Source organism: Rhinatrema bivittatum, chromosome 2 (assembly GCF_901001135.1).
Source record: "Rhinatrema bivittatum chromosome 2, aRhiBiv1.1, whole genome shotgun sequence".
Taxonomy (NCBI): Eukaryota; Metazoa; Chordata; class Amphibia; order Gymnophiona; family Rhinatrematidae; genus Rhinatrema; species Rhinatrema bivittatum.
The window spans coordinates 464,674,285-464,686,712 of record NC_042616.1 but is presented as its reverse complement, the minus strand read 5'-3'; the positions used below and the strand labels follow the sequence as shown (position 1 = coordinate 464,686,712).

At 44.2% G+C, this 12,428-nt stretch overlaps 1 protein-coding gene across 9 annotated transcripts in view; it reads right to left on the bottom strand.

The window, feature by feature from the left end:
• Nucleotides 1-12,428, bottom strand: part of RELCH (RAB11 binding and LisH domain, coiled-coil and HEAT repeat containing) — a 500,624-nt gene that overhangs the window by 120,148 nt on the left and 368,048 nt on the right. For 6 of the 9 annotated variants that reach the window (XM_029590489.1, XM_029590485.1, XM_029590487.1 and 3 more), the window contains 2 exons: nucleotides 12,052-12,134; nucleotides 11,066-11,129 (listed from right to left, as the gene is read on the bottom strand). In XM_029590489.1, coding sequence (XP_029446349.1) covers nucleotides 11,066-11,129; nucleotides 12,052-12,134 — 147 coding nt within the window. Of the gene's footprint in view, nucleotides 1-11,065; nucleotides 11,130-11,349; nucleotides 11,433-12,051; nucleotides 12,135-12,428 lie in introns of those variants that run through there. The other 3 variants (XM_029590486.1, XM_029590488.1, XR_003854685.1) reach the window with 2 other exon arrangements.

Sequence of the window (12,428 nt, the reverse complement as noted above, 5' to 3'; positions counted from 1 at the left end):
GTAGTGGAGAAAGCCACTCTATTTGCTGCTTTCATATTTCACAGCAGGATTGAAATGTGGTCATAAATTCAAAAAACCCAAGTTTATTTTCTGGGAAAAATAAAATGTGGATCTTTCCCGATGTTACTAAAGTCACATGAGATGGGAGAAAATTGTTTCTTGCTATGTACCAGGAGCCATGTGATCTTGGCTCCTTGCTTTTTTGCTTCATTAATCTTGTATTATTAATTATGCTGGTGTAAGATACCATTTTCCTCCCGATCAACTATGTAGTTTTCTTAGATCAGAAAAAACTCACTGGTTCTATCTCTGTTAGTCCTACAGTCATGTGAGTGAACCCAGGTCTTTTTCTTCTTTTTTTTTTTGGTTTCCTCAATTTCTTTTCCTCCCCTCTCTTTCTTTTTGAGGACTAAAGTGAGCTAAAAGGCTTGTTGGATTGTTTCTTATATTGGTATTGCTATACATTTGTTTTTTCTTTTTCTAAGCATGTAGTTCAGCCATGCCTGGGTAAGTTTATCTTATTTAAATTGTAAATTTAATAAAAAAAAAAAAGACATATGCAGTAATATACTGTATTTCTATATAGACAAGCAGGACTCATTCATGATGACTTCTTATAGTATTAGCTAGCAGCACTACATAGTCACACTCATACCTTCTTCTTCACACCACAAGCACAACACCTAATAGTGGCTGTGGTGGTCAAGTTTCCTCAGTCTGCCATGATTAGAGACGTGAAGGCATAGACACATTTGGAAAATTTCCAATTTTTCCATTTCTGGTCTTGGGAAAACTATGTTCCTATCCCCAGTTTTTTATTTTTTCTAGGCCTTCACATCTCTGATCATGATGCCCATATATTAACCATATACATGCATGGAGTTCTGTTGGGTGAGTGTGGAAGATAGAGTTGCTTACCTGTAACAGGTGTTCTCCTAGGACAGCAGGATGTTAGTCCTCACACATAGGTGACGACATCAGATGGAGCCCGGCACGGAAAAATTATGTCAAAGTTTCCAGAACTTTGATGGGGTACACTCTAGCATGCCCTATACCACGCATCCATGTGGGGTCCCTCTTCAGTCTTGTAACATAGAATTATGATAAAAATAAAATAAACCATGGGAAAACCCAACTCTGTGAGGTGGCAGGTGGGTTTCATGAGGACTAACATCCTGCTGTCCTAGGAGAACACCTGCTACAGGGTAAGCAACTCTGCTTTCTCCTAGGACAAGCAGGATGGTAGCCCTCACACATGGATGAATCCCTAGCTACAAGCTGCTCCCCAACACAAAAGGGGACCAACAAGCATCAACCAGGTGCCAACGGGCACAACATCCACAGTGCTATTGATAACAGAGGGGGAGACAGCCTGAACCCAAACAATGGGCCCTAGGCAGGGAGAGTTGGGTTCTACACCTCAAAAAGATTCTGAAGGACAAACTGTCCAAACCTACTGTCATGTTGTCCATCCCTATTCAGACAGTAGTGAGATGCGAATGTGTGGAGAGAACTCTATATCATAGCCTTGGAGATCTCCTCCACAGGAACTGCTCGCAAGTTGGCCACCAAAGTTGCCATGGCTTTGACAGAATGAGCCTGGACATGATCCCCAAGATGCAGTCTCGCCTGGGCATAACAGGAGATGCAGTCTGCTAGCCAATTAGATAGTGTCTGTTTGGCAATGGCAACCCCCAGTCTATTCCTGTCAAAAGAAATAAAAAGTTGGGTGGACTGTCTATGGGTTTCTGTCTGCTCCAGATAGAAGGTTAAGGCTCTTACCCTCTCGTCAGATAGGGATAAAGTTCTAAAATTGCTTTTGTTAAACAGAACCTCTCTATACCTGGGACAAAAACTATGGATCTACCCGGACGTTTCTAAAGAAACTCAATCAAGACGAAAAAAATTCCTAACCTTGGCAAATCAAGCAAGAACTTTTGGTATACAATTAGTGATAAGATTCCCGTGTAAATGTATAATGCGTACGGATGGTATAAGATATATGTATTATGAGCCGGAGCAGTTAGAGAAGTTCTTGGAAGCCCATCGGAACCAAGGGGAAGAGATTAGAACTTCACTTCCCATACAGTTGGAATAGAAATATTCCAACTGAATGGGAAGTGTTGAGAGTTATTATTTCTAACTCTCAATATTATTTGCTAACTCTCATAATGTAATGGTTTAAAACTGATTGTAATTTAAAATTGCTCTAGTATTGGATCTCCCATATTGTTTTGTAACAAGGAAATAAGAAATAATAGTTATTGGGTGGTAACTTTTTTACAAATGGTGTAATTTCAAAGAAACGTATATCCTGTTTTTGATGTTCAATGTAAATTGAATATGTAAAATTGAAATTATGAAAAAAAAAAAAAAATAAATAAAAAAAGAAGGTTAAGGCTCTCTTGCAATCCAAACTGTGCAGTGCTCTTTCGCCCTGTTGCAAATGAGGCCTGGTAAAGAATGTTGGCAAGACGATTGACTGGTTAAGATGGAAATCCTTCACCTCCTTAGGCATGAACTTAGGGTGCATACACAAAACCACCCTGTCATGATAAAACTTGGCATAAGGTGGATAAGTCACTAAGGCCTGGAGCTCACTGATCCTGAGTGCTGAAGTGACCGCCACCAAAAATATGACCTTCCAGGTCAGGTACTTCAGGTCAAAGGAACGCAGTGGCTCATAAGGAGCTTTCATCAGCTGAGCTAGTACCACGTTGAAGTTCCAAGACACAGTGGCGGGCTTTAGGGGAGGCTTCAACTGAAGCAGGCCGCACATGAAGCATATAGGCTGTACAGACATGGGCGTACCATCTACACCTTAGTGGTATGTGTCAATTGTACTCAAATGAACTCTAATGGAGTTGGCTTTCAAGCCATCCTCCAATAGATGTAGAAGGTAATCAAGCAGTTTTTGTGTGGGGCAGGAGAATGGATCTAGGGCCTTCTGCTCACACCACACGGAAAACCACCTCTACTTCAGTCCATAGGACTTTCTAGTGGAATGCTTTCTAGAAGCCACTAGCACCTGAGACACATCTTCTGAAAGATCAAGCAGTTGTAGAATCAGCCTCTCAACATCCAGGCTGTGAGCAACAGGGCCTGGAGGTTGGAATGCACAGCCTGCCCTGATCTTGCGAGATGAAATCTGGGAAGATTCCCAGAGTGATCGGTCTCCAGAAGGACAACTCTCGAAGGAGTGGAAACCAGATCTATCTTAGCCAATGAGGGGCTATGAGGATCATAATCCCTTGGTCCTCTCGAAGCTTCAGGAGAGTCTTCATCACCAGAGGAATCGGAGGATATGTGTACAGAAGACCGTTGCTCCAATGGCAAGCAAAGGCATCAGAGGCTGGCTAGCTGTCTGACCTGTACAGGGAGCAGAACTGAGTCACTTTCCTGTTGTAGGGAGATGTGAAGAAGTCCATGTCTGGGTTTCCCCAAAGGCAGAAGGTTCGATTAGTCATCCCCTGGTCCAGCGACCACTCATGGGGTCAAGACTCAACTCAGTCTGTCCGCTATCACATTCTTCGTTCCGGCCAGATACATGGCCCTGAGTACCATCCTGTTTGACAGGGCCCAAGACCAGATCTGCATTGCTTCCTGACACAGGAGGTATGGTCCTGTGCCTCCCTGCTTGTTGACATACCACATCGCTACTTGGAGGTCTGTTTGGATCGGGAAAATTTTGTTGGACAGCCGATCTCTGAAAGCCCACAGAGTGTACCTGATTGCCTGGAGCTCCAGGAAGTTGATTTGACACTGTGCTTCCTGGATGGACCAGAGGCCCTGGGTGCGGAGCTCCGCTACATGAGCTCCCCCCCCCCCCAGGGTGGATGCATCCATGGTTAGGACAATTTGGGTAGGGGAATTTAGAAAGATATTCCCCGTTCCAAATTTGAGAGAACCCGCCACCAGGACAAACAGTCCCGGAGAGATGGAGTGATTCAGATGCAGGCCTAGAGGTTCTGGGTGGCCTGGTGCCACTGCGATCTCAGGGTCCATTGGGCTCTGTGTATGTGTAAGTGTGCCAAGGAAGTAACATGGATGGTTGCGACCATGTGGCCCAACAGCTTCAACATGTGCCGAGCTGACACCTGCTGGCTCTGTTGAATCGCCGCCTCTATGGATGCCAAGTTGACTGCCCTGGATCACAGCAGGAAGGCTTTTGCCTGAGCCATGTCTAGCAGGGCTTCTATGAAATCCAACTGAGGTGACGGGCTGGGATGGGACTTTGGGTAGTCGATGACAAAACCTAGTGATTCCAACACCAGGATGATTAAGCTCATGGACCAATTTGCCCCTGCCTGAGAGGTGCTCTTGACCAGCCAGTCGTCTAAGTAAGGGAAAACATGTACTCTCAGCCTGTGGAGGTGAGCCCCCACCATGGCCAGGCATTTTGTAAAGACATGTGGAGCCGATGCTAGCCCAAAAGGCAACACTCTGTACTGAAAATACTAATTCCCACCACAAATCAAATACTCCCTGTGACCTGGGAAGATCTTGATGTGAGTGTATGTGTCCTTTAAATCGAGGGAGCATAGATTGTTCCCTTTTTGCAGGAGGGAAATCAGGGTGCCCAGGGAAACCATCTTGAAATTTTCTTTTATTTTTTTAGAAACTTGTTCAAGGCCCTCAGGTCTAGGATGGGACAGGGTCCCCCATTCTCTTTGGAATCAGGAAGTACCGGGAGTAGAATCTTAGCCCTCTTTGCCTTGGTGAGATAGGTCAACCGCTCTGGCTGTTAAGAGGGCGGAGAGCTCCTGGCCCCCTGGAGGAGAATTTGGCGGGACACCCAATAGGTTCAATTGGTACCCTTGACGAACGATGGACAGAACCCACTGGTTCGAAGTTATACTGGGCCACTGATTTACAAAGAACCGTAGCATGGCCAAAGTCTCAGGTACAGGAGGCTGTATCATGCTCCCTATGATCCAGTCAAAGCCCCATCCCAGGATTTGGCTGGGGCATCAGCTGGGGTTTGGGAACTCGCTGCTGCCTGGGTTAGCTGCTAGACCTCACCCTCTGCGAACAGGAGCGAGGGACTGGAGCATAGTACTTCCTCCGATGGTAGAAAGACCTCGTCTGGCCCTGCCTCGCAGGCCTCCTGGCTGAGGAGGGTGTGGTCTAAAGTGCTGGTGGAGAGATGCTGGAGGATCTCATGGTGACCTGCAACTGGGCCACCATGTCCCTCACCTTATCTCCAAAGAGATTCTCTCCTGTGCATGGAAGGTCAGCGAGTCTTACCTGTACATCTGGTTGGAGATCAGAGGCCTGCAGCCATGCCATTCTGCGGGTACTGATTCCCGCTGCAGAGACTCTCGCTGCTGTCTCCAAAACATCACAGGTTGTCTGAACCTTATGTTTTCCACACTCCAACGATAAATAATAAATTGTCTTGCTGCTGCTGAGGCAGTCGCTTGCCACGGAGTGGCATGCGTCCAGAGGTTGCGCCAGTATTGGCTCATGTAGAACTGATAAGAGGCGATGTGGGCAATGAGCATGGCCCCCTGAAATTCTTTTCTCCCAAGATCGTCCATCACTCTGTGATCCTTCCCTGATTGGTGTGACAGCCGACGCTTTTTGAATCCAGTAAACCACATCCGCTTTCCTGTTTACAGGAAGTACTGTGAGGGGGTGCTCCCAGATCCTCAGCAACAACTCCTTAAAAATCTTGTGCACTGGGACTGCCATGATCTCTTTAGGAGCCTCCACGAACTGGAGGATTTCCAGCATCTTGTGCCTGGCACCATCCTCCGTCATCAACTGAAAATGGATGGCTTCAGCCATTGCCCTGACAAAACCTGCAAAGATTAGGTCCTCTGGTAGAGACCTCTTTCATTCTTCTAGAGGAGACTGTTCTGAGGGCTCCGCAGAAAAAAAAAAAAGAGACTGAAGAGGGACCCCGCATGGACATGTGGTATAGGGCATGCTCAGTGTACCCAGTCAAAGTTCTGGAAAGTTTGACATGAGTTTTCTGAGCCGGCCTCCATCCAATGATGTCACCCATGCGTGAGGACTACCATACTGCTTGTCCTAGGAGAAAAATATTGTGTGAGGTCTTGTAAGGGACAAGCAACATGAATTGTTTAAGTCGTGTTGTTTCCTTTTTATGTGTTTGTAGGCAGTACTAGGTATGTCCTCTTGCCTTGGGTATTAATCCATTCCTACCCATTTACTGGCTCAGATGGACACTACAGTCTTAGCTATTAGTCTACCGGGGCAGTCACTTTCACGGTGTGAATCATATTGCAGGCTTTCCGCTGCTGGCTCCTGCTAAAACGCATACTGTTAATGAGAGACTCTTTTTTGACTTTAGCATAAAGGCTACATTTCCCCAACTACCGCATAATACTTTTTAAAATACCTTTATAAATGTGTTCTATATTATGCCTATATTTCCTGGTTTCTCTATTATTATAGAGTATGTCCACATAACTGTTTCTTAAATGTGGGCAAACATTTTTAGCTTCTTGCCCTGGTTTGAACTGATATAGCATGAACATGCACAGTATGCCTCCTCTGTTAAAATACTGATGATGTCAGAAGAGATTATATGGATGGAGAATGGCCATATATATTGTAATGAAGTCTATAAAGTATTATGCAATGCAGAGCAAAGGTTGATGTAAAAGCTAACAAACTGAGTATACTCTGGTTTCCTGAGAAACGCAGAATTCTGAATTGCATTTTTCAAACAATAGCTAAGTATTGTTATTCAACAAGGTAGACAGAAAAAATTATGTCAGAAAAATGCTGAAGCTCTGAATTTGGGTGAATTGAGCTCTTAAGAGAAGTGTGGTCACATTCCATAAAAAGAGAAACATCAATGGACAATTCCATGGCATGTCATGGAGAAGGAGAGATGTGAAATATATTCTAAGCTACAGAGTGAAAAAGGGTTCTGAAATATTCTGGAAGAAAAATAGGCTCTTCTAATGTGCAGTAAATTCTAGGAGAAGGAAAGGAAGGTTCTCTGGAGAATTGGAGAGCATAAGTGGGGGGAACAAGAGAGTACACTGGGGTGGGTGATAGAAGTTAAGCTGCTAGAAGTGGAGAGAGCGGAAAGCATGACCTAGTGATGTATGTTTAAGTATTTATAGCATCATTCTCACTTGAGTCAACAATGAAAACTGGGTCTGCCAGAACATATGGCAAAGTGAAATGTTAGAAGTCCTAAGAAAAACACAGGCACCCAAGTGATTTGGTTTCTCTTGCAGGCTGTGATAGCAGAATCGACTAGCAGCTGGATCTGTCTGGAAGGCTGCAAGCTCTTTAATAACAGGAAGACCTAGCAGAAACATTCATAGCTGAGTTGGTCTGGCAGACTATGAAGGGGACCTGGGGTATTTGGGCAATGGCCATGCTAGTATTGCTGGCTACTTATTTATTTAAAACATTTATATACCGTTTCACCAGATACATGAAATGACTGAAGCGGTTTACAATACATTTTCAAAATAAAAATTAACTATAAAATAAAATAGCCCCCCAACTGAATTAAATAAATTAAAAATTAAAAATTATAAATTATAATAGAAAAAATTACATTAAACTCATGATCAATTTTCAAAGTAAAATTAAATGCAGTAATTTAACCATTAACTTATAAACAAGATTAAGAAAAGGTAATAATCCAACACTTAAATCTTTGTGGCTGGATATGGGAAGGGTGGGTGCTAGGAAAAACTAAGTGGGCATCTTGTATGTGCTTCTAATCAAAATGGAGGAGTACAAAGAAGGAAGACAAAAGAAAAAAAAAGAATGGATGAGGAGAGCTGTCTTGCAGATGGATGCCCTCTCTGGCTAGCAGCCTTAGCACGCACTATGGACAGGATAACTGGGCAAACTGAAAAGGCTGGTTAGCCTTTTACTGCTGGCATCCATTATACTACTAAATAGGGACAGACTAGCTACTTATTTTCAAGAGCTGGTCTGATGGCTCATTAGCGGCACCAAACACTGCCATGAGTGAGATCTGAGATCAACTCCTGAGTCCAGCTTCTGGTCCTCTCATTAGCTGGGGCTGGGGATGCTGAGGAAGCAGCTTTCATAGTCCCTAGGGGCAGGGGTCGGGAACCCATGGCTCGCGAGCCAGATATGGCTCTTTTGAGGGCTGCATCTGGCTCGCAGACAAGTGTCGCCATACTTCGCGGTTCCCCGCTGACCCAGCTGCTCCCCGGTCCTCCGCCGCCCGGGCTTAAAATGCTGTCAGCCCGGGCGAACGCGGCAGGACAGCTGGAGTCAGCGGCACCGGCGTGCTCTCTTCTCCCCCCCCCCCCCCCCCGCGGCCCGGAAGAGGAAGTGGAGAGCATCGGGTGCCTGCGCGGGAAGAAGAGACCACACTAGCGTGGTCTCTTCTTCCGCGCAGGCACCCGATGCTCACCACTTCCTCTTCCGGGCCGCGGGGGGGAGGAGAAGAGAGCACGCCGACTGGAGTCATCCGGGTGCCTGCGCGGGAGTCATCGGGTGTCAGCCGGGTGCCAGCGCTGGAGTCATCGGGTGCCTGCGCGGGTCTTCCCGCGCAGGCACCCGATGCTCTCCACTTCCTCTTCCGGGCCACGGGAAGAAGAGAGCACGCCGGTGCTCTCTTCTTCCCGCGGCCCGGAAGAGGAAGTGGAGAGCATCGGGTGCCTGCGCGGGAAGACCCGCGCAGGCACGCTAGTGTCCAACGGGAAGAAGACTGCAGCGCGGCTCGGAGGAAAATGAAAATCTTCAACCGCGGCCGATGGGACTCCGCCTTCGCCTCCGCGAGGGCTGAAAATGAAGGAGGTTAGCGTTGGGAGGTGGCTGCTGCTGCCGCGAGTTCCCGGGGGGGGGAAGGGGGAGAGAGAGAGTGAATGAATGAATGAGCGAGCAAGCATGTGTGTTTGAGATCCTGTGTGTGTGAGTGAGAGATTGCATGTATGTGAATGATTGAGAGCCTGTATATGTGAAAGAGAGTATGTCTGTGATTGAGATCCTGCCTGTGAGAGAGAGAGCATGAATGTAAGTTTACCATTGGGAACCTGTATGTGTAAGTTTGTAATTGAAAACCTGTTTGTTTGAAAGAGTATGTGTGTATGTTTGAGATCCTTTGTGTGTGAGAGAGATCATGTGTATGTATGATTAAGAGCCTGTGTGTATAAGTAAGAGAGAGATCATGTGTGTCTGTGTGATTGAGAGCTGATTTAGGTGAGGGAGCATGTGAGTATGTGATTGAGAGCCTGTGTTTAAATGAGAGAGAGAGACCATGTGTGTATGTGTGTGATTGAGAGCTGATTTAGGTGAGGGAGCATGTGAGTATGTGATTGAGAGCCTGTGTGTAAATGAGAGAAAGAGAGGACATGTTTGTAAGCATGTGAATGAGAGTCTGTGTGTGAGAGAAAAAGACAGCATGTATTTATGTGATTGAAAGCCTGTGTGTGTGTAAGCGTGAAAAGATAGACAGCATGTGTGTAAATGTGTAATTAAGAGCCTATATAAGTGAGAGAGAAAAAACATTTGTATATGTGAGTGACTGAGAGCATGTGTGTATAGGTGTGTCATTGAGAGCCAGTGTGAGAGAGAGCGCTGGTATGTGACTGAGAGAGGAGAAAGTTCCAAGCAAACCACCCCACCTCCTGCTAATTCAGAACAATCTCAGGACACCTGGATATCAAACGTTCCCAGGTATGCAGAGCAAACAAATTTTTGTATCCTTATTATTTTTCATTACTGGATCTTTGTGTCTGCTATTTTGAAATATTTTGTTGGTATCTGGAAATGTTTTATATGAGTTTTTAATTATTGGATATTCCACTCATCAGCTGTTTCGAAATATGTTCTTTTTGTTAGTACAGTTTTACTGCTGATGATTTTATATTTCTTGATTTGTTTTATAAGGATGTGTGATGTTTCTTTTTTCCTTTGTTACACTGCATACAGAGACTCTGGCTTGTTGCAGTTTCCAATTCAGTTTTTGTCTGCATGCTTCTTGTTATGCGTTTTGGTCTCTTTATTCTATGTTAGGTGAGGGACAGCACGTGATTCAGGTGAGGTTTTCTGCTGGCGTGTAGTTTCTGTGTAGGACTCTATAGCAGCCTGACTTGGTCCGTTTTCCTAATAGGAGATGTATTGGTGTCTTAAGGCCTGGTGTAATATTTTCAGAGACTTATTGTACTTTAAAAGTGTGATCTTACATAAAATGCACACATTTACTTGTATTTAGTTTTAAACATATTGTATGGCTCTCATGGAATTACATTTTAAAATATGTGGCGTTTATGGCTCTCTCAGCCAAAAAGGTTCCTGACCCCTGCCCTAGGGTGACAACTAGAATCCAGATTTAGGGTGCATCACGTTCTGAAGCCTCTAGCCAAGGATTGCTGCTGTGATGACTGGGCTGTATGAAAAGGTGAGGCTAAAAACGATGAAAAAAAAAACCATCAGGCAGTTGTGAGTGAAAGATCACGGTACTGTAGCCCCAATAGTGGCTTGTTTTAAATAAGCTGAAAGTTCAGCAGAGGAAGAGGAACTGAAGGGCCCAATAAAGCATTTATTTCAAAAGATCCTTGGCTTCAAAACAAAATATATATAGGTATAGGCTTAGTGAGGTGCTTTGTTTTTTGGATCCTACAGTTTTCTCCTCCTCCTTTTGGGTTTCCAGCTCATCGGAACCAGTTTCTGTTGGGCTACAGTGCTATGAATTTATGTATACCTAGGGTTTTCCTGCTAATTTTCGTAACATCTCCCCTTCCTCACCTACCCCAGCCACTGCAGCAACTGTCCTTGAGCAGGTGCCACAGACTGTGGTCCCCTCCAGAACATGTGCACCCTAAAGATTCAGCCTGTAGGAATCACCATTGAGCCATGACTAAGTCTTCCACCCACTCAGCAGCTGTGAGCGCTGCCTCTACAACATCCTTAGGCCTGGCTGGCCCAGGGAACGGGACACCCAAGATGGAAATCAAACCCACCTCCTCTGTGCGACACTGACATGGAGTCACCGGGCTGGCTCTTGAGTTTAAATAAATTTTAAAAGATTATTTTAGGTCATTTATGAACTACCTAAATTCCACTTTATAATTTTTTACTGGTTTCATACCTCTCTCTGAGTCACAGTCTCCATAATGGTACCAAAAGCTGGGATTGTAGCTATCCTCACAGAGCTAGATGGGGGAGAAACAAGAGAAAAAGGTCTTTATATTTCAAATAAAAAGAGGAGAAGAGAACAAATGAATATCTACACAGTTCTTACAACTTTAATAAAATGTGTGTCTAGTAAGGATATGGTAAAAGAAAACAAAAAATAAAAAGGCAAAACTTAGACCAGGAAGAATTCTCAAAAGACAGTCAGGATTAACTAAAGTCACAGGTTGCAAGACTCACAATTCAGGATCACTGGACAAGGTAACAAGGGCTGGAGCAACTCGCTTGTCAATTAAGGCTTCACACATGCCTCGGAGAGTCAGCTGTAACCAGTCAACATGCAATAAAACAGATTTAGGGAAACTGAAAACAGAACTTGGTTAGCTGTGACTGAGGATGGGCAGCTGGATTCACTGGCCTTTCTTCGCTCACGAACAGAGACTTCACAACAGATTAATAAAGCTCCTTAGTTCATGCTCAAGCATGTTAAATGGTTAGTGAGGTTAGCAAAGCAGCCCTTATGGACTTGAAAGAAATACACGATCAGTTTACTGACATTTTAAGAACCATATTGTCCCAGGAAATAAGTTCAATATCCATTTTTCTTTTAGATAAGGATGCTGGGAACACAAATATAAATCTATTTTTTTTCCTTGTTCGGTCTTATTAATATGTTATCAAAGTTCAAGCTGTTTTTTTATTGCTACGCTGTTGGTTTTTCATAACAGCACTAAAAATTTAGAACTGCCATGTATTACTGTAATATTTCTGGATAAAAGTAATTTTTCTCTTTTATCTTACAAAAATAAAATACCACCACATGCATGTGTAGTTTTCTAAAAACTTACAGTTTTAGATTTTTAAATTTAATTTTGTCAAAACTGATGGTCATTTCTTGCCAAGCATAGGGATGCCAGATGTATAAAAGAGCAGGAAACTTACATTTCAGGGTCACTGGAGAGTGTAATGAGAGCAGGAACAACTCTCTGAGCTACCAGAGTTTCATTCACCCCCTTCACTAACAGCTGATTGTTCAGAGCAGAGAGGAGAGCGCGCCATGGGGCGATGCACGGAAAAAGTGAATAAAGTACCATGGAAAGTAGAGTGACAAGAGAGAGAAAGAAAGAAAAGAAAAAAAACAAACAAAGGCAAACCAAAATTAGAAGCTAAGCAAATATTTATGCACCAATAATGCCTTATATATATATATATATATGCAAAGAGCATGGAAGGAAAAAGCCCGAAATGGTCTTGGCAGTTAGCATTGTAGTAAAATAAACCATAATATGTACACTCTTTAAACCACTGGTTTTCAACCC